The sequence below is a fragment of the Euprymna scolopes genome, chromosome 32, assembly GCF_053919585.1.
Source record: "Euprymna scolopes isolate OS-2025 chromosome 32, ASM5391958v1, whole genome shotgun sequence".
Lineage (NCBI taxonomy): Eukaryota > Metazoa > Mollusca > Cephalopoda > Sepiida > Sepiolidae > Euprymna > Euprymna scolopes.
Genome location: NC_136513.1, coordinates 78,382,889 through 78,406,089, shown reverse-complemented (window position 1 = coordinate 78,406,089; position 23,201 = coordinate 78,382,889). Strand labels below are relative to the sequence as shown.

Here is a 23,201-nt window from a genome sequence, read left to right as displayed (position 1 = left end):
TTTGTTTTTCAAATTAGTATATCAGTCACTTTTACAATTTCCTTTCTTTAATAACTACGAGCAACCGATTCCTTTTGTTACGTTATTAATTACGTACAAGAAAGAAAAAATCCCTTCTTAGTACATTGAGAAAAAAATCACTTTTTCTTTAAAAACAGTCTACCTAATAAGTTCACGGTATCATAGCTAAACACTTTTTTGTGTGTGCACTTTGCAGAAAGGGTTCCTGTAACTTTCAAGTTCTTTTTTCGTTTGCTGTTTTATTTTTTTTTTCCAAGTGTCCTGGGTTTTGAATTTCCTTTTCAAGTACTCACAAAAAAAAAATCTTGGTGTTTTGCAAGTATCCAGCGCTTGAATATCGCGTTCGATAGTTTCCTAGTTGCTGCGTTTTAAACATTGAATTTTTTTTTCAATCTTTGACGAGTAAGTATTTCCCGAATACCACTGTTGAGTTTGATAGTATATTTTCTCACGCGTAAATCTTTTTTCGAAATCCCGTCGCCACTGTTGTGTCTGTATCAATAACAACACGAACGCAGAAAGTAAAGGTAAAACAAATATATTAAGACGAAAAGATAATACATATTTAAAAAAGTACAGTTGTACTGCAGTTGGAAGATTGTCCGGCAGAGGGCGTGTTAAAGTCTTTCATGGAGCAACCGGCACATGCGTCTTACCTATCCGGCGTTCGAACACAGCTCTCCGGTCTTGCTGACTTGATACCTTTATCTATATCTTCTTCACCCACCTATGCTAATTAGTGGGCGTCTCCACAACACTAATTATCTAAGTTCTTTTTTATCAACATGCCCCCAATAATTATCGAAAATCGATATTCGAAAAAATATGTTTACGGAAGGAACAGTCCGAATTTGATCAAAGTTTACATAGTTATACAGCCTAACATCACAAGTGCATTTGAAAAGTTTTATCATAGCACAATCAGAAGGTCCGGCGTATAAAATCAACAGTAGGTTCTTTGGTAAAATTCGAAATGAATGGTTCTGCTTAGAGAACAATTTACTTTTACATTTAATTCAATCCATTATATAAAAATAAATTCATAAAATTATTAGTAGGTTCTGTACAGTGCAATCGATTTGATTTAAAAAAACAAATTAACGTATCAACAATTTTAATGACAAGTATTAGAACAGTGGAACATTTATGGATCCTGATTCAAATCCCAGGTAACGGGTGTCCTTGCTAGTATATATATATATATATATATATATATATATATATATATATATATATATATATATATATGGACAGGGTTTAAAAGAGAGTCGCCAACCTGATAAGTCCTGAACTGTCATCTAGGCTTCAGCCTCTGTCCCATCGACGAGATGTTGCATCCCTCTGCCTGTTCTACAAATACTTTAATGGTGAATGCTCTGACGAACTGCAAACACTTGTAAATCCCCGACGTAACTACCCCCGACAAACCCGACAAGCTACTAAGTCTCATCCCTTTACAGTAGAGATCCCTAGGTGCAAGAAAGCCTTTTACTCCAATAGTTTCTTCCCCAGAACTGCGGGTCTTTAGAACTCCCTTCCCGGATTCTACTTTCCCAACTGCAATGATATGCAGAAGTTCAAGTGTAATGTTAACAAACATCTTTCTACTCATCTCCCTTCATAATGACCCCGCTAATTAAGTCCCTGATAGTAGCCCTCTGCTTCAAAGTGGCACTGTGCCTTGTTTGGGGTGAAAATTGAATAATATATATATATATATATATATATATATATATATATATATATATATATATATATATATATATATATATATATATAGTTATGTCTCGGAAGTAGAGTGAAAAGCACATCTTATTTTTCTTTTATTAATATTATATTTTTTCTTGTACACATGTTTGTGAATTATTCCATGGATTTCTGCCTTTGGATTATTATGGACCATCTTCTTCCAATTACAGGATGTCTTTGGATTTTACTTGTACAAATGGAAATTCTTTTAACTTTCTTGAAGTTTTACATTTGGATTTTACCGTCACTAGATTTTTTATCTTCCACCAGACTATCCATTCATGTGTAATCACCTTTTTCTTTACCATATTCCCTCTGCTTAACTTATTTTGTTTTCAAGTACGATCTTTGACTTACTTGTTGTTTCATCAAATACTTCTGCATGCAAAATCCGATCTCGCATTTTGCTAATTCCTACCCTCTGATTAGAAGGAGAGTATTTCTTCAAAACTCCGCGGATTAAGGACTATCCATTTATCTAGTGTTTCCTTTTCAGATTAAATATGTTTTTAACCTATTTCAAAGTGTTTTTTTAACATATTTTATTAACTGTTTGCTCATATATATATATATATATATATGTATTTTTTAACAATCAATTTTAATACCTTTTAAATGGTATTTTATTGATAATTGTACCAATATTGACTTCGGTTTAGCTCGATTCGGTATGCTATAATTAAAACAACCGTTTGTCTTTTTACCCTTCGAAACAGCTGTCAGACTAAGGAGAAAAAAAATATATAATAACATGTCTTAAAAAATAATAAAAACAAAAATTGTGTACTAATAAATAAAAGGTGTTGTTTTTCCGATTATATAAATTATATATATATATATATATATATATATATTAAAATTAGCAATCCTACAACCATGGATTGGGCATTTATTTTCTTTAATGTTCTCATTGTACAATTGCAGATTAATGAACAGCCTGACGTACAACATGTTTTATATGACGGCAGCTCAACTATCCGGAAATTATTATCTGAATTACTTCCTCACGGCTTTGATGGAAGTGGTCGGAAATCTCTTCATGTTTTACATGATTTTCAAGTAAGTTTCCGAAAACAAATCGACGAAATACTACTGCAGTTTTATTGGGACCCTACGCTGTTATGTAGTGATTATGTTAACTAGTCTGAATTTCGAAAGTGTTTCATTAAGTACATGTAAGGACGGCATGGCAGCAAACGGAAATAAACCCAGTGCACCTAGCATGATTGATGGCAGGTTTCAGAGGTTAGCTACATAGATAAAGCCCTCTAAAAGCAGGTGTCCATGATATTACATAAGAAATTGGATCATGTGTTTGAAAATTTCTAGGCAGTTTTCAGCGAGTAAGCAGCCGGACAAGACGTGCCCGGAAATGTAGAAATCTAAGATAAAAATCCATCGAGACTGTTCGCCGACTATTATTAAGGCTAAGTACAGAGGGATTAAGTTTAGGCTATCTTTTAGAAGTGATTAATTTTTATCCTTATTTGGTCTCCTCCTTCGTAAACAAATTTCTCTCCTCAATAAAACGTTTGAAATCGCCATGACAGTTCGAATAGAAGAACGATATGGAATAAAATTCTGGAAAAATACCACAGAAATGTATGGAATACCTCAGACTGCTTTTAGACTATCTTGCAAGAATCGATCATTAGTTTTTGACTGGCATAAGAGATTCAAGGAAGGCATGCAATCTATGAGGGATAAGAGATGTGGGAGGAGTAAGGAAGTCAGAACACCAGAGTTGATTGGTCAAATAAAGAATTTCATGGAAAAGGACTGTTGTGTGTTTATAGAGACAATAAGTGCAAAGTTTGATGTCAGTGTGGGAACGGTTACAATTATTCGTGAGGAACTGAAGATGCGCAAAGTTTGTCCCAAGGGTGCTCAGAGAAGATCAAACAGAAAGACGTTTTCATGACAGCAGGGAGATGGTCGAGTTGATCAATTCAGATCCCGCAGTTCTTGATGCTCTGCTGACCTGCGATGAAAACATTATGAGGACATTAGTTTTAATTAATTATAATAAAAAGGTTTTCTTAAGAATATGCGAAAAAAATTTCCTCCGAATTAAAAATAAAAATGATAATTCAACTCAGAATAATATTTCGAAATGAAAACAAAAACAGGAAATATTTAATAACGTGCTCCGTTTATAAAATATTTTTTCAATTAAACTAGCACAGTTATTCCCCCTTTTGGTTTTCTGAGTTTTGGTTTGAAAATAAAACGATTTAAGATTTCAGATAAAATAAATTAAATCAAATATAACTTGAAATTTAAATACACTAAATAATTTAAAATTTTTTAATTAGTACAGTTGAAACAAAGCTATTATGTCGAATAAGTAATGTCATCGAGGTAATTATTTAAATAGATTTTATTTAATGTAATATGTTAATGACCGTAACTCAATAATGTAAAAGTGGTTTGAAGAATGCTATATATAGAAAGTCCGTATACAATATAATGTCTCCTTCGACAGAAGTATCCTAACATGGGCATTAATATTTCTTGAGGTGTACACACATAGGACGTTTATATTTCTTTGGTGATTGGGGGTTGTACACACATACACACACACGAACGCTACTACTTTATATTTATAGATATAATGATCAATAGAGAATTGCCTCTATAATAATAAATACGTAATTTGCATGAATTAAAATATCATATTTAAGCATATTTTATGGCCGGGCAACGCTGGATTATTAAAAAAAAACCCAAAGCAAATTTTATTTGGGGGAATTTTTGAGATGGGGATTGATTATTTGTATTATTTGGATACTTCGGACTACTATTCTCATCTTGAGTGTTATTTGCACAACGTTTCGGTCGATGTAACTTCCAACCTTCTTCAGGTGTACCTTGTCAAACTCAGGAATCTTTCTGCCAAACTCTGTAATCTGCACAGAATCTCGAACAGACCCCTTTATTTAATCCACGGGATAGTATACTCTCGTGTAACGTTACACACGTTTACACACGTGTTAACACCAGGCACCCAACACGTTGTAGCAGAGTACGTCGCAAGTTACATATAACAAATAATAACTTGACGCTGTTTTTTGTGTAACAATGACATTCATTTACGAGTACTTACCCGAATAAAACATGATCGTGCCGTTCTCTTTGATATCTATCCTCTCAAACGTACTCGTCTGTCTGTGCACACATTCTTTTTACAATCTTTGTCTTTTTCCCTGCTGTGACGTCACTTCGCACACGGTTCGACATTTGCATACACGCGTCCACACTCTGTTACACTCTGTTACACTCGTTCCGTCAACCATGATTGTGGAGAACTCCTAAGTAATTCTGGAATTTTAATGTGAGTGTCTTCTGCACCGAGGATTGAACCACCAACTTCCAGAAGAGTGTAACTTTATAATGTGGATAATTTTTTTGTTTTACTAACATTCATCCCTAACAAAGCATATCACGACTTGGACGTAAGGGAATGCTACGGATTTCTTCCTAATCTACGGGTAACGGAACACCGCAAACATATCAATGAAAAATAAAAGTGTAAAAATAAGATAATTTGAAAAGAAAAACAAATTTTTTTATTAACAAAGAAAAAGAGAAACAAAATCGAAAATATAGTAAAGAAAACAAATGTCTAATAAGCTGATTATAATCTATAATGTTAGGGAGATAACTCTGTTCTCTAGCTATTTCCCTTTAGATAGAAGTAAATGTTTTTATAGTAAAGTTTGTTTTGATCTTTAGACATAAATGCTTTTGGTCAAATATAATTGAGAAAAAAATCTATATTTACCATTTATTGATGAAAGAGATCTTTCTCTGCATCTTGTTTGGTTCATCGGTTATTTTAACGACTCGAGTTTTCTTGTGTTTTTCTTCGGTCGGAGTTATAATAGGTGGTCGTCTCTCATTGCGTCCCAATGTCGTGTTATAACTGAGTTATAAATAACGAGCTTTCGCTATTTATAACTATCGCTAGAGAAGGTTCGAGAAAAAACTTTTTAAAATGTTTTTTTTGTTCCACGTTTTGAAAATCTCCAGAGACGCTAAAAAACGTTTTACATTCAAAATCTTAAGTAATACTTTTTATATTATTTTATATAATCTCTTATTGTTATTTCCTTTTAATTAAGTAATTTATTATTTTTATTATTACTATATAATATTTTAAGTATTTTTATTTTGTTATAATTATTAATAATATTAATAATTATTTTTATTATATTTTATTTTTATTATATGTTATTATTTGGATAATTAATATGATCTTTTGTGTAATAAATCATAATTTCTTCATATAGTAGGAGGAAAATGTATCATCCCATGACAGGGACTACTATTTGGGAGCATGCCTAGGGAGGATTAACAAGATGTTGGTTCACATTGCATTTAAACTTCTGCATATCAGTACAACAAGGGACGCAGGTGGCAGGAAGGGAATTCCAAAGTATAGCTTTTCATGGGAAGAAACTATTAAAGTAGAAAGCTTTCTGGCATTTAGGAACCTCAACAGTGAAGGGGTGTGATATTGTTGCTAAGCAAGTTTGTTGGGGATATATACGTCGAGGAGTACAAGTGCAACGAATTTATCAGAACACATTCCATTAAAATACTTGTAAAACAAGTACAGAGATGCAACATTGCGGTGATCGGACAGGGGTTGGAGCTTAGTTGACAAAGTGATACCAATTTGATTAACAACTCTTTTTTGGACGAGGGAGAGATTAGTGGTAGATGCACCAGCCCAGATTTGACAACGATATTCCATACATGGGTAAACTGTGGCCTTGTAGATGTACAGTATACTCTCAGGTGTGAGTAATTTTCTTGCACGATACAGGGAAACTACCTTTTTTAAAAGTAGCCTTTGCAATGTCTTCAATGTATTTTTTCCAGTTTATATTACCCATGAATGTTAAGCCGAGGAGTTTGAAGGAAGAATTCTCAAGTAGGGTGTTATTTGTCATGGATATTGGGGGTGGGAGAGGCGTCTTGTAATTGTTAAAGGAGAGTGGCTTAGTCTTGCTAGCATTAAATGTTACTATCCATTTGCGGTCCCATTCCACTACGGTCTGGAGGTCATTTTCTTACGATTCTGCCATTGTTTTAGATTTGTGTGAGTTCTCCCTTTTCTCTTTTATTTATATCCTCATATATAGGGCATATTATAGAGCGTTGTATCATCAGCAAATATACCCATTTCGGACACAATTGTCCAACTCAACTGTTGTCGGTCGATCGTTGCCAAAACTGCCTTCAACGTCGTCAATCGAACACTGTCGTAAAAAAAACACTCCCAACCGTCGTAAAAACTTATTGACTGTCGCAAAACAATAGTTCCTGCAAAACGCCCTCCTCCCCACACCATAATAAAAGTAAATATATCTGTTTGGTCTCAATTGTCACATCCTAACCAACAACCCCATATTAAGTCTTTTTAGTCTAACTTACTGTCTATTGTCTTTTGATAAATCCTATTATATAAATCCTATTATATGTCTTTTGTTAGAAAATATCTTTTTCATTTTCTCTCCTACTTTCTAGCGCCAATCAGAGTATCACAATACTGAGAATATAGTAACTAAGTCGTTAAACATTATATACTTTTTCATTTTCCTCGACAGATATGAACGCAGGACGACAATGGCATTTTTTCAAATTTTATCCGGGTCTGCATTAATAATGTCGGTCATTTTTACTTTCATCTTACGTAAGTTATTTCCCTTGCCTATCTCTATAATAGTAATAAATAATGTCATCATTTATTATGTGCATATGTGTGCATGTGTTTATTGCAACTTACACATTATTATTATTATTATTATTATTATTATTATTATTATTATTATTATTATTATTATTAATTTACTTGTCCAACGTCCGATGCCAAAACACAAAACATCATTATTGCTAGAATTAATTAATGAGAAAGGAATAATATCCCTTTTACAACGTACTTTATCGCTTAAAAATCATTAAAACCATTTTCACTACAAAAAAATTTTCAAAAGAAAACATAAAGACATGACTGTCTGTTTACTAGTTAACATTAGCTATTTTAATTTATAATATAAAAAAGTTATACTTAGAGGAGACTGTAAGTTTGTTTGTTTTTTACTATAGATTGTTTTTAAAATTAAAAAGATGCGCAAATGAATTGACATCTGTTCCTTTATAATTTATATAAAAATTATTTAGGAAAATAACCAAACAAAACGAAGTATTGAATTTTCATTGAAAAAAAATCGAAATTTTATTTTAATGAAAATTTTAAACTAGTGAGGAATTTCCAATTGTTGTTGTTATTATTATTATTATTATTATTATTATTATTATTATTATTATTATTATTATTATTATTAATATTATTATTATTATTATTATTTTTATTATTATTATTATTAATAATAATAATATTATTATTATATTATTATTATGTTTATTATTATTATATTATTATATTCTTATTATTATGTATATTATGTTATTATTATATTATAATTATACTATTATTATTATTAATATTATTATCATTATTATCATATTATTATATTATTTTTATTATTATTATTTTTATTATTATTATTATTTTATTATTATTATCATTATTAATCTTATATTATTGTTAACTTTATTATTATTATTATGAATATTATTTTTTATATTATTATTATGTTATTATTAATAATATTATTAGTAATATAACTACTATTATTATTCGTATTATTATTATATTAATGTTTATGGATTAATATCCGTACTTATTATTATTATTATTATTATTATTATTATTATTATTATTATTATTATTATTATTATTATTATTATTATACTATAACTACTATTATTATTCGTATTATTATTATATTAATGTTTATGGATTAATATCCGTACTTATTATTATTATTATTATTATTATTATTATTATTATTATTATTATTATTATTATTATTATTATTATTATTATATTATCATAGTATTATTATTATTATTATTATTATTATTATGTTTATTATTATATTCTTATCATTATTATTATGTTATTTTTATGTTTATTATATTATTATTATTATATTATTTTATTTTTATTATTTTTATGATTATTATTATATTATCATTATATTATTATTATTTTATTATTATATTATTATTATCGTTATTATTATTATTATCATTATAATATTGGCTCACAAGGAGCTTATTATTATAATATTGGCTCACATTATATTATAATATTGGCTCACAAGGAGCTTATTATTATAATATTGGCTCACATTATATTATATATATATATTATAATATTATATATATTATAATATTGGTTCACATTATATTATATTATATCACATTATATTATATCACATTATATTATATTATATCACATTATATTATATCACATTATATTATATTATATCACATTATATTATATTATATTATAATATTGGCTCACATTATATTATAATATTGGCTCACAAGGAGCTTATTATTATAATATTGGCTCACAAGGAGCTTTCACAGCGATCTCTTCTTGACAATTGCCTGTGATGTTCCCTGGAAGCTGCGTGACAACAAGTCTTACTAGGTTTTAAGTTTTCTTCACTTCTTGCGGTAAAAATTTGCAAATTAATTTGCGTGATCGCAATTATTATTATTATTATTATTATTATTATTATTATTATTATTATTATTATTATTATTACTAATTAATTATTTATTGAAATAAAAATTAGAAATCCAATTTTTAAGTATTTGAAATAACGTGGGTTTTTTTTTTTTTTGCAAATGGTGTGTCAAAATACGAAGAAATAAATTGGATGAAAACGATTCTTTAATTAAAAAATAATAATTGCTCGTTATATAAACAACTGAAATTCATATTCTTTTTGGAACAAATATGTCCGTTATAATACTACACTTTGATCATCGTCCGAAGACCAATAACTTAATTTTCATGTAAGAGAAGGCCCACGTCACAGCACAATTCGAAACATTGTGCAAACCCTGTAATAATTGAAGGAAAACAGCAGGAATGGAATAAGGAAGTTAAATCGCAATCCAGAGATTCTTCAATCTGTCATGAATAATGTTTTGGAAAGAGCACAAATACGCGAATCTAAAAATCGACAACATTTCAAAGGCGTATTTTTTCATAAACAAAGATTGTTTGAATTTTGCATTTTAAAAAATTTTTTTCGAATGTCTTAGATAGATTGAGTTAAAATTACAAAAATATATAAAAAATAAAGAATATATTTAAGTTCAAAACCCTTCAGTGACTTTTTATCCAATCTGTATAAGAAGAAGTCCAATTTTTTTAAGACCAGGCAAATGTGCGATTTCTTTTAATAAAAATTATTGTTCATTAAAATTAAATTCTTTCAAATTCAAATCGGAATCGGGAATCGGAAAAATTGGTATCATGCACTAAATAAAATTTTTTTTGCATATAAATGTATCGGATATGTTTGTGTTCATTTAATTTATGTTTTTGTCTTGTGCAGAATCTCAAGTTGTAATTGACACCGTGCATATAGTCATGAGCTTGATCGGAATGCTTGGAATAAGTGCTTCTTATTGCATAATTTGGTTGTACACCCCGGAAATATATCCAACGAATTTACGGTAAGTCTATTAAATATCATGGTGTGCATGATTAACAAAATGGATACAATCGTGTACTACGTAATTAAAACTAATCGCATATGATGCCCTTAATTAATATTATTGACACAACCACATAACCCGGCTCTTTAGCTGACTTGTGTTCAACTGATCGTATACAGTTAGTTGTTGCGTTTGTTTTGAGGTTGCCTTTTTCTTTTTTGTTAATTTTTAGGTATTGAACAAGTAAGTTTATAAGTATATAAATTATTAGCCGAAGGGAAGTAAAGATTGCTTGATCATGAATCGCAAGGCCTGATCATGACCCCATTAATTTTAGTTGTATAAAAATATAAGACTAGCATAATTAATACATTCGGGTGGATTTAGACAAAATTGCGGTTAGGGGTTAGGGTTAAGATTAAGCTTTAATCTTTTACTTTTTAATTTGATATACTTCTTAAACGATTTCTGTGAATTTTATCGTAGATTTTAATAAGTTATTGTGAGATTTTTATCTCTATTTTCGTGAATGTGTCATTTCTTCCTATTTATCCTTTTTGTGCTGTTTTTACTTATATCAAATTTTACCTATACCGCTTTTACCGTGCCATTTTTACCGGTACCATTTTCATCTGCGTTACTTTTACTTAAATTAATTAACAGGTATAGACTGAGAATCAGGATCGCCGACTAATTCATATTGATGCTTCGATTTAATTCAATGTCTGCTCAATTTTGCTTTGAACTGCTATGCTGTTGGCGCATTTATTAAAGCTCATAGAAGTATATTCTAAGGTCCAAGGATCATCGTTTAGATATTACCTTTTCACCGGTTTAATTGAAATCGACGGTGAAATAATTTCTGATAATGTCTGTGCTGGCCTCTTTTTCGTGCAGGATTGAATATGAGGTATTTAAAGAGACCATAGTAGCCACTGAGGAAATGGTAAGCCCAAGATGAGATCACTGCGTAAACATCGGCTCTAAAGAGAGAAAAATCCTTTTAACATTCGAAGAGCAAGTCGTTAACTTTCCGTTTTGAATATCACATATTATTTCGTTGGTGCAAAAATAATGTCGTTTTTGGCGTTCACCTTCAGGTCAAAAAACATTATTTTTGCACCAGCCTAATAGGTAAGGAGGAGGAACCTGCACATCATATTTTCACAGCGATCTGATAAGGACGACATAAAATTAATGCAAACAAATACTTATTGTCTGTCCTGTCGCCAATTCTCATATTCAGTATAGCTGCATTTATGTTAAGCCTTTTCCTAAAATATACATACGGATGTTGATTATAAAACATCTTCGTCGGGAACTAAAAAAAAATGTATAGTTGTCCTATTCTTATTTATGCATTTAAAATTGATTACTTTTATTATTAATTAGGGTTAGCGTCTTATTGGCAAACATTTTCTCAGCGGCTTATTACTTTCAAGTATGTTTGACTCGATACTGATATCATACTCTGCAAAAATTACCTAATTGTTAGAACATATTTCCAATATTTGGGAAAAATGACTCGTTCAGTCATACTATGACGTCAAGACGTCAAATGTCAATATATGATGTCCTTATATATATATATATATATATATATATATATATATATATATATATATATATATATATATATATATTACATGGTGGTCACTACTTATCAAGGCCCGGAAGCCACTTGGGGATAAGGGTTATTGCGTGTAGAGTAATCAATGGGTTAGTATCGTAGTAATCGTTAGTATTGGAGATTTGATAAAGTGTCTTACTTGAGGGGGCGGTTCATCAGGAATTTGTTTATGTTGGACTTGAAGACATCCAAGTTGTAGTCAGGTGGGAAACAGACAAATGGTAGAGAGTTCCACGGGCGTGCACTTCTAAGAAAGGAGCTTTGTTCATGGAATCTTCGTTTTTATTTAGGCACAGATAAAGAGTGGGGAAAATTATTGACAGTGATTTCAGCTAGACGTGTGTTTATCGTGAAAGATTGGCGAGGGGGGACCAGAGATTGGAAATCAGACGAGCACTTGCCATGGAAATAACGATAAAACAAAGTCAGGCTCGCAACATCTCTTCTGTGGGAGAGAGGTTGCAGGGAAGAGAAAAGGGCACCTCTTCCCCCACTGCACCACTTGCTCAAGATCAGAGGAGAGAGAATCAGAGATAACTTTGTCATTTACGGTCTTTGATGTGTTGCCATAGATGGTCGTGTCATCAGCATAGATTCAACGAATGATTTAAGTATGTGTTTTGGGAGATCATTGATGTAGATCAGGAAGAGAGTTGGACCCAGGATGGACCCCTGGGGGACTCCAGCATTAATTCTCTGGTCCTCTGATTTCTGCCCATCAACCACTACTCTTATAAGCCTATCAGAGAGAAATGATTTGATAATTGAGAAAACATTTCCAGTTATACCGTAGCTAGAAATCTTGCGAAGTAGGCTTTTATGCCATACCTTATCGAAGACCTTTGATATGTCAAAATCAACAGCCCTAGAAAGGAAGCCTTTGTCGAGAGATTAACTAATCCTATGAGATATAACCGTTAGCACATCTGCTGTAGATCTAGCAGAATGGATACCATATTGCATGTCACTAAGAAGGTTGTTTATGTTGAGGTGGTTGACTACTTCTCTATTTAATATGGATTCCAGCAGCTTACTCATGTCACACAGGAGACTTATTGGTCTGTACTGAGAGGGAGATGACTTATCACCTGAATTCTTAAATACAGGGCATACAAACGAGGTTTTCCAGAGTGTTGAGAATCACTTCTCCTTGGGGCAACACTTAAACAGTTTTGTAAGTATGGGAGCAAATTCTGGTTGAAGCTTTTTCAGCACTATAATTGAAATGCCGTCAGAGCCAGTTGCTTTAATGGAATCAAGGTTCTTGATTAGCTTGGCGACTTCACGCACAGATATTTGTATGTTGCATAGCGTGTTGTCTGTTATAGGAGGAAATACGGAGAGGTGATGGCCTTGGTCGCATAGGGTAGAATTAGCTGCAAAGTTCTTGGCAAATAGTTTGGCCTTGTCTGATGATGACGAGATGACCTCAGGTCCATTGATGATGGTTGGGATAGAACGTACGCTTCTGTTCAGGATCATGTTTGCTATTTGTCAAAACTGTTGGGAACCAAGCCGCTGCTCAGCTACTTTGGATTTAACGGAGTGAGCATATAGCTCGATTGCATTTTTTGCATATATATATATATATATATATATATATATATATATATATATATATATATAAATACTGTTTTCACAAAATCAAGACAAAAAAGATCTTATTGATAGCAACAAGTTGTGTATTTTCATTATACGTTACAATCATATTGTGACAGTTCGGACAATTTCAAACCTTATATCGTTTGAAAATATTCACAAGAACGGCCTATATTCAGACGTTGAGAAAACACTATTTAACTCTCAATTTAATTCTCAACGTCTGAAGAGAAGCTGTTCTTGTGAATATTTTCAAAAGATATAAAGTTTGAAATTGTCCAACCGCTGATGAAACGATTGTAACGTATAATGAAATGTTGCTATCAACCTGATCTTTGTTGTTTGGATTTTGTGAAAACAATATATGAATTACAAAAACATTAATCACCTTATACTGACTTAAACTTTATTATTATATGAACAATTACCGAATTCTCACCTATCTGAACATAATAAAATAAATGTTATATATATATATGTGTGTGTGTGTGTGTGTGTGTGTGTGTTTTACAGAGACCTACACATTCATTCGTAATGAGCTCTTCTATTCATTATATAAAAATAACAAGTTTAATACTCTAGTGGGGGATTATCACTATCTAACGCGAGACTACAGACTGTCTAACTCCACAGCTGGTAAATACCGACAACCTTTTTTATATTCACTTTTTTGTCGCAATATATATATATATATATATATATATATATAAAACTCAAATGACCTTGTAACGAGTGATGTAAACCACTTTTAGGTTTACGACATCCGGTTGCTCATGCGCACATAAACATTAACCCATTCTTTTTTCAATAACATTATTTACAACGCATTCCTTTTCAATAACATCTCTGTATTATTTATTTTAACTTATGATCGGAATTCTCAATTCCAGATCTAGTTTCCCAGGTTCGAATCTTCGACTATCCTATCTCATATTTACTCTATTACAAAAACAGGTGGCAGTAGGAAAATCATGTTTAATTTTCGATTTTTGAGCGATTATCCGGAAAAATAGGTAACTTTAGATGAATAGGGAGGATTTTTTTTTTTCATGTTTGAGTGATCCGTCCGTGATTTTTCATTTTAATATACTTTCATAGAAATGTCTCTGTTATGTCTAAAAAAAAAACTATTTTCTTTACGTCGCAAGTGTCACGCTCATACATGAATCTCATAGCTAATATAACATACTGACCCACCGGGTCACGGGTAGTCTAGTATATATATATATATATACAGAGAGAGTGTAGCCCGAATATGAGAAAATTCAATATCAGGATGAAAAAAAAAGGAAGCCTTAACTTAATATATATATATATATACATATATATATATATATATATATATATATATATATATATATATATATATAGAGAGAGAGAGAGAGAGAGAGAGAGAAGAGAGAGACAGAAAGAGGACGAGAGCTAGATATATGTAGCCTCGTATATATATATATATATATATATATATATATATATATATATATATATATATATAATTTTATATATGAGGTGAATTTATTCGACACAATATGATTCAACTAAAAAAATAAATAAAAGCTAACGTGAATTAAGATTAAAGTTAAGGTGTATTGTGGGCCCTCATCTCTTTTAAAAAACCTTCTTAAACTTTGTGACATTTTTCCATTCTATGGAGGTCAGGCGCGAACGAACACTCCATAATTTTATTATACCATATTTCTTCAAACTGAAACATAATTATCAAAGTATACTTACACAGATAGGTATGAAAAGGTTTTATTAAAGTGTGTGCCTATTTCCATTCTATGGAGGTCAGGCGCAAACGCAGACCCCACAATTTTATTATGCACTCCCTATTTAAGTTAAAATATACTTATCAAAGTATTTTTATGTACATCTATATCAAAAGCCCTTGTAAACATTTTTTTTTTCATTTTTTATTTATATACTTTGGGGACCAGGCGTGTACGCAGACCTCACTATTTTTATGAACCACCGTTCTGCCAGATCAAACATACCCATTTCTGATCCTCGATAATCTTCTATCATTATATGTAATCAGTTTTTTAAATAGTCAACCATATAGGAGCCTATTCATGACCACACACACACACACACACACACACACACACGTTCAGCTTTATATATATACTAGCAAAAGTACTCGCCGTTGACCGGGTTCAAAAACAGCCTACAGAAAATGGACTCTGATTTATGAAAGTATGATAGGTTATGAAAAGGAAGGGTTGTAAAGAGATAGCTTCGAATTTGGGGGTATCAAAATCAAAGCAAAATATGATGAAAGTAAAAAGAAAATAGATAAACCCCATAATTTATTATACCATACCTGTTCACTCTGAAACACTTATCACAATATTCTGTGGATCTATATTAAAAAACCTTGTTAAACTTTGTGACATATTTCCATTCTATGGAGGTCAGGCGGAACGAACATCCCATAATTTTATTATACCATATTTCTTCAAACTGAAACATAATTATCAAAGTATACTTACACAGATAGATATGAAAAGTCTTTATTAAAGTTTGTGACTATTTCCATTCTATGGAGGCCAGGCGCGAACGTAGACCCCACAATTTTATTATACCATCCCTATTTAAGTTAAAACATACTTATCAAAGTATTCTTATGTACATATATATCAAAAACACTTGTAAACGTTTTTATTTAATTTTTAAATTTTTTATTTCCATACTTTGTGGACTAGGCGCGAACGCAGACCCCACAATTTTAATGAATCATCATTATGCCAGATCAAACATACCCATTTCTGTATCAATACATCTTCTATCGTTATATGTAATCAGTTTTTTAAAATAGTCAACCATACAGGAGCCTATTCGTGACCAGACACACACACACACACACAGGGACGTTGTATATATATATATATATATATATATATATATATATATATATATATATATATATATGAGATACCTCAAGCATCACTCAACTCAAAATACAATTGCTAATTACTTTGGACTTCTACCCAATCATGACGGGACAAGAGCATGTTACACTGGTTGCTTAAAAAGGTTATGTTCGAAATTCCCTGCAGATTCCTGAGTCCGACAGAAAGATGCCCGACTCCAACAAGATACACCTGTTACTGAGGTTACATCAATCAAAACTTTGCGAAAATATCAGTCCAGATGAAAAGAATAGTCCGAAGAATCCAAATAATATGAATAATCAATCCTCATCTCAAAAAACTCATAAACGTAATGTTGACTTTTTCTTTTGTTCATTTCCAGAAATGTTGGCGTTGGAATGCTTGGAATATCCGGAACCATTGGAAACATGCTTTCACCGTTTTCACGCGTTGTGGTGAGAAATTTTTATTTTTTATTTTTATAGCATATCCTTTTCAGATCTCTCGATAAAAAAAAATACAGTGCGAGAAAAATATGCACGCTCCCATTTTCATATTCAGATATATATTTCCTTATATTTATCCTAAAGCCCGCACTATCATCCATATACACACATATTAATAGATACATACACACATACAAATGCAAATACGCACACAGTGAGCTTGACAAGTCTATGGCATAATTTCTAGAGTCTCGCTTCCATTATTTTGTCCTCTAGTCCTTATATTCTATTAGCCTGGGTGCCCGGCGTTTCCCAGGTGTTTGGAGGTGTGTGTTGAGCCCCAAAAAAAATTGTATTAGGCAGGCAGGCTCGAACCCGTGACGCGAAGGCGGAAAAGAAACTGGAGGTGTGTGTAATTAGGCCAATATGTATATCCGCGCATCAAGGCCTTCATTCTGGACATGCCTGGATGACCGCTATGAAATTCTTTTAGCATTCTCTTTTGCAGTGTGGTCGGTATGACGACTCTGTCTGCATACAATAAAGTCTGTGAGCAAATCGAAAATGGCGAAATTTTTTAGTTTTTCTTTGACTTGTCATTTAGCTGCACCTGGTTTTTCGTTCTTACAATGAATTCATCTGCTGCCTTATTGATGTAGTTCCCATAAATCAAATAAAACGATCCAATCAATTCCGAAGAGGCAAGAATTTATACCTGGAAAAACTGACACTTTTGTAGAAAAACATTTTGATCCAAGGGATACACTGCAATTAAATTCTCCATGAATTTTAATCTCTTGCCGGATACTCCTTTGGCATTTTAAAATGTTTTTTCAAGTTTTGGACACCCAATCCTCTTCCAAGTCACTTCGTCGATAATTGAAATATCGCTACCTGCATCCAAAAGTAGTTTCACTATGTGACCATTTATTTTGCTATTGACAAATTTTCTTTTACTTCCTTGTCTCACTTCTTCTTTTGACAATACTACATTTACTTTAGACTTAAATTTTTGTCTTTGTTTATTTTGTTTAGTTCGCCACTGGGATGCTCGGTGTCCGACTTAACCATATTTGGCACAAGATTGGTCTTTAAAAGCGCAATTTTTCTTAAGTGCGAACCCGCACACCTCCAACATTCAAAACGTTTTCCTTTGTTCTTGGGAAATGTTTTTTGTTTTACCATTAGGACGTGGGATGTAGTTTTTCCCTCTATCTTAGTGGTATCCCTTTTCATATTTATCAATTTCTGCCATTCTTCTGTCATTTTTTTGCTAGTTAATTTCTGGATCTTGCTCCATAATCGATAAAATCTTTGACCTTAAATCCTTGTCCTTGGTGCTGTCAGTCCTTAAACAAATATATAACACTTTACATTTCAACTGACAAATCTTTTAATTTAAATAGTTCACACTGGGCGTTGACTTTTCCTGCATATGTGACAATATCATCAGTTTCTTCTTTCTGCATGTTCAAGCACTTATACCTTGTATGAAAAAGGCTGTCTCTTTCACCAAATATCGAGTACAAAATTCGAACTGTTTCCGACAAAGAAATATCTTCCAGTTTCTTTGGTAAAATCAAATTCGTAAATGTTGTATTTTCCTCCTTACCTAATTTCTGAAGTAAGATTGTGATTCTTTTCTTGTCCGACCATTTCTCACATCTTTTTGTAAAAATTGTCTCGAACCTACGATAATAGGCAGGAAATGTATTACCACGTTCTGGGTCGTATTTGAACTCCCTTAGAGAGTTGGCTATACCCTCTGCCGAAAAAAATCTAGATGCGCCATTTTCAGATTTTTGTGACAACACAGTTTCACATAATAGATAATTCTCTGTAGTTTGCTGACTGACGAGTGATTCAAAACGTTCTTGCTGAATCAAGATATGTTTTTGAAATTCAATTTGAGATTTTTGCTGAGCGATCAAGCTCTGTTATTGTTTTCGTTTACTCCGTTATTTGTTCGGAAGACATTTTTTAACGCACAAATACAAAGTCAACGTATGCAAAATTTTGTTCCAAAAAATAAAATGTTCCCCTTCAGATGTCGTCACAGAAAAAAATTTTTGTCAGCACTTGAGAAATATTAAAAGAGAAAAAAAATTCACCATACAAAATATCGTTTATATAGTTTACAGATTTTCAGAGATACTTTTCGTCTTTTTCAAATACGTAAACTTCTTTTAAGAATTTTTTTATGACAGAGAAACAATTTCCACAGTATAATTCGTTTTATCGTATTAACCAAAAACAAAACACCTCCGAATTGTTTTTCAACACGAAACGATATGACGTCAACTTTTCAGAAAGTTCAAAGAGAAAAACGCCAATAAGAATATAAAAATTTGTACTTGCGTAAATACTCGTCTTTCGCTTTCTAAGAAGTATTTCCTTAATCGGATATAAACTCTTCGAGATTTTTATTTTTTATTTCGCGTTCAGCACGTGCTCACTTTTTTCTTTTACTGAGTTCGCATCTCGTCTACGTCGCCAATTTGACATGCGCTAAGGTGGCCTATCAATTCGGACAATCAAAGATAAAGTATTCCGTGAAAGGGATAAATAAATATACACTGTGGTTTGAATACTGGAAGGGAAGTTTATTTACGTATTTACATAGAGACAAATAAAGCGTGTTAATGTCTAGGGAGGAAGTCTCTGTTTTACTACAAGGGTCCGGTGAAAACCGGTGACTCGGTTCCTTATGTAGAATGTTCCGGGTTGGTTATCTATCTCAACATAACAGATACACTGTCTCCACACCCGCAAGGGTTTTGCATTTCATCTACCAACACATCTTTATATCACCGACGAGGACGACCACTTCGGAATAGCAGTATTGAAAAACCAAACATTTTTGATATTTCGGATCACAGACTTTTCCACTGGACCACTATTCCTCCGACCTGGCAGTAATACACCGGAAAATATTGAATTAATTCTGATAATGGATTGCCCAGGTTGTATGAAATTCCTTTTCCTATAACTATTATTCGCCATTCAAATAACATTGCAATATATGTGCTAAACAGCAAAATACGTGTTGAATCATAGCTGAAGATTTTGATAACCGCATTTCATTTCCTCTGATGATATCCGCCATTATTGAAAATCCATGGATTAAGGAAATAAACATACATTCTCTCTCTATATATTCCTTGTGTCAAACAATAAATTTTTAACACGAATATATGTCTTTATATTTTGATTGACAGAATTTAACTTTAATCATTAAACTTATATATTGCTCTATTTTTAAATATTGAGCTTTACCTTTTTGGCTAGGATCATCCTGAAAGTATTACCCCAATGTATTTAATATCTAAGAGGATAATTCACTTGATCTTTAATCTTGTTAATCTTGGACTTATATATATATATATATATATATATATATATATATATATATATATATATATATATATATATATGTATATATATCATATATATTATATTATATATATATATTATATTATATATATATTATATATTATATATATTATATATATATATGTATATATATATATATATATATATATATATATATATATATATATACACACACACACAAGCAGTTCAGCCCGGCTTTGCTCGGGCGCTATGTAATGTTCATATCTTTACGTGCATATATATATATATATATATATATATATATATATATATATATATATATATATATATATATATTGAAGGTTTGACTCATGTCCAGGTAACCTACATCTAAAATTCCAAGTATTTAGAACCAAAATTGGAGGAGGGGTTTGGTAGAGTCTGCAAAGGTAAAATCTTTAAATGTTGACTTTTTGGCAGCCAAATGTTCGCTCCAAAAGTGATTAAAACGGTTGCTGAATTCCTGAATGCCGTTTATGTAAAATTAAAAATGTTTAGACCCAAAATTGGCTGAATAGCTTGCTAGAAACCGCAAAAATAAAATCTTTTGAAATTTATCTCCTTGGCAGCCAAATTTTCGGCCAAAAACCGATTAAAAACTTGCCCTATTCCTGAATACACTTTATGTAAAATTCCAAATTTGTATACCAAACTTTGGTTGAGTAGTTTGGTAGAGACAGCAGAGATCAAATTTATTTTAAATTTGACCCCAATTTTGACACCTTTAACATTTATTGTGTTGGGCTCAAATCAAATTAAAAAATTTGATCCATGTCCAGGGTCAAATTGTTGAACTTTGACCCCTTGATAGCCAAATTTCTCGCCAAAAACCGATTAAAAAGATTTTCCCAAATCTCAATACCCATTATATCAAATCTCGAGTCTGTAGACTGAAAATTGGTAAAGTAGTTTGGTAGGGAAATGTACACACACAGACACTCACCTTTATAGATCGAAATCACAACTGAAACATGTGTGCACATATGTAACTAATATAAGCTTTATATATATCCATATTAATTATAATGTACCTTGTGTAATAATGCTTTCCTTTATAATGCAGGTATTGTATATTCCATGGTTGCCTTCATCAGTGACCGGTGCCGGAAATATACTCGCTAGTTTCCTGCTGTTTTTATTGCCAGAATCACGTGGTCACCAGTTGCCATCAACAATGGACGAAGTTAGACGATGGAAAGAGGAACGCCTGGAAAAGAAATTGGCATTGAAGAACAGATATGCGGACAAATATGACGACGAAAACCTTTGATAGTCTTTTTTTTATATATGGTTTATCAATAAGGATCTGTTTACCGAAGTATTTAGTTGTTTCTTTTATTATTTTTTCTTTTCTTTTCTGTCAGCTTTAGATAATTATTTAATCATTTGAACTCATCGGAAGGTGACGGCAGTCAGGTGGTTTACGACATTGACTGACGATGCGGATATCCAAAGTTCGAATCCAGTTCGTTCTGCAAAATCACTTTCATTTAACCTAAAACGTAACGCAACATGCGGTCGCAACCGAGATTGAACTCATTACACAAGTTTGTAATGTAATTCAAATCTTGCCCAAAACTGAATAATTGATGCTTCGCTAGGGCTATCAAGAGTATTTTTTTATCGTGACGTCATCACTAGATGGGTTGCCTACCACGGCTTAGGAGAGGTCCATTTATTCTAGAGAGAAGGATAGATCGTGGCAGTTTCCCAACCTGCTATTATTACCTCGTAGTACAAATGGTTACCCATCTGGTATTGGTCAGTTTCAACGTTGCTTAACTTCGGTGATCTAGTAAGAACTGGTGTGTCAGTGTGATTGTATCGTATACTTTCATTTAGGACGTTGGAAACATTCACGTGGTCCCTCCTAACTTATTTCTGGATATATCAAAATGCATTCTTGTGTAATAAATTTCGTAATAAATTTGTATTTTGAATTTTAATTAAAATTTTTATTTTATTTTATGATAATGCGTTTATAATTTCAATAAATACTTGAATGAGCACAGCTTTCGCATTTATCCATTTATACATTGCAATTTAATTTCTATTCGTTACTTGAAATCGTTGAAACGAAACTAGTATATAAGAACATGAAAAGACACACCCCTCTGACTTTCTCTTTATCAATAAGAAACAAAGATCAAACTAATCGAGAAGACATAACTAATCTATAAGAAAAAGAGGAGATGACGGTGGTTAAATGATTGACGACGCAGATTGACAACATGGCTGGCAACCTTCACGTGGTTCCTACCGTAAGTACTTGACAGAATTACGACTGGAAATATATCATGGAAACCAATGCCAACAGTAGAATCTTCGGATTCATACGATATGATGATTTTAAATCGTTCCTGGTTAGATTTAAAATTTTGTTGTAGATATATATAATGTTTTCATATTACTAATCATATTTATTTTGTACTAGCAGGGCTACCCGGCGTTGCTCGGGACCGTATAAACAATGAGAAAATTTAAGTTGATTTTGAATATAATTGTTATATTCCTTGGAGAGAGGAATTTTTTAATGTTTATGCATCATTTGCTATTTCGAGCAAAAGAATATTTTACCTAACCTAGGACGGCTATTACATATCCGATTAAAGGAGGTTTTGACCAAAGTAAACACCCATCATCACAAGTGCATTTGAGAAGTTTTGTCACCGCACAAGCAGAATGGCACAGCTTATAAAATAAACTGCATATTTTTTTATAAGACAGCGGCGCGTTCGAAATGAATGTACATTTCTAGAGCACAATTGAACCATGACATTTGACTTTTGTACGTTTAATTTGAACCCAAAATAATTTCATAAGATCAACAGTTCTTTGATAAGACAGGGGCGCGTTTGAAATGAATGTTTCTGTTTAGAGCACAACTGAACC

The 23,201-nt window shown here is 31.8% G+C and overlaps 1 protein-coding gene across 2 annotated transcripts in view; it reads left to right on the top strand.

The window, feature by feature from the left end:
* Window positions 1-22,321, top strand: part of LOC145256451 (solute carrier family 22 member 21-like) — a 69,574-nt gene extending 47,253 nt beyond the window's left edge. For both annotated transcript variants that reach the window (XM_080115378.1, XM_080115377.1), the window contains exons 6-10: window positions 2,695-2,829; window positions 7,386-7,471; window positions 10,263-10,383; window positions 16,853-16,925; window positions 21,373-22,321. In XM_080115378.1, the coding sequence (XP_079971504.1) occupies window positions 2,695-2,829; window positions 7,386-7,471; window positions 10,263-10,383; window positions 16,853-16,925; window positions 21,373-21,579 (622 nt within the window). In that variant the 3' untranslated portion in view covers window positions 21,580-22,321. The remainder of the gene's footprint in view (window positions 1-2,694; window positions 2,830-7,385; window positions 7,472-10,262; window positions 10,384-16,852; window positions 16,926-21,372) is intronic.
* The last annotated feature ends 880 nt before the right edge of the window (window positions 22,322-23,201 follow it).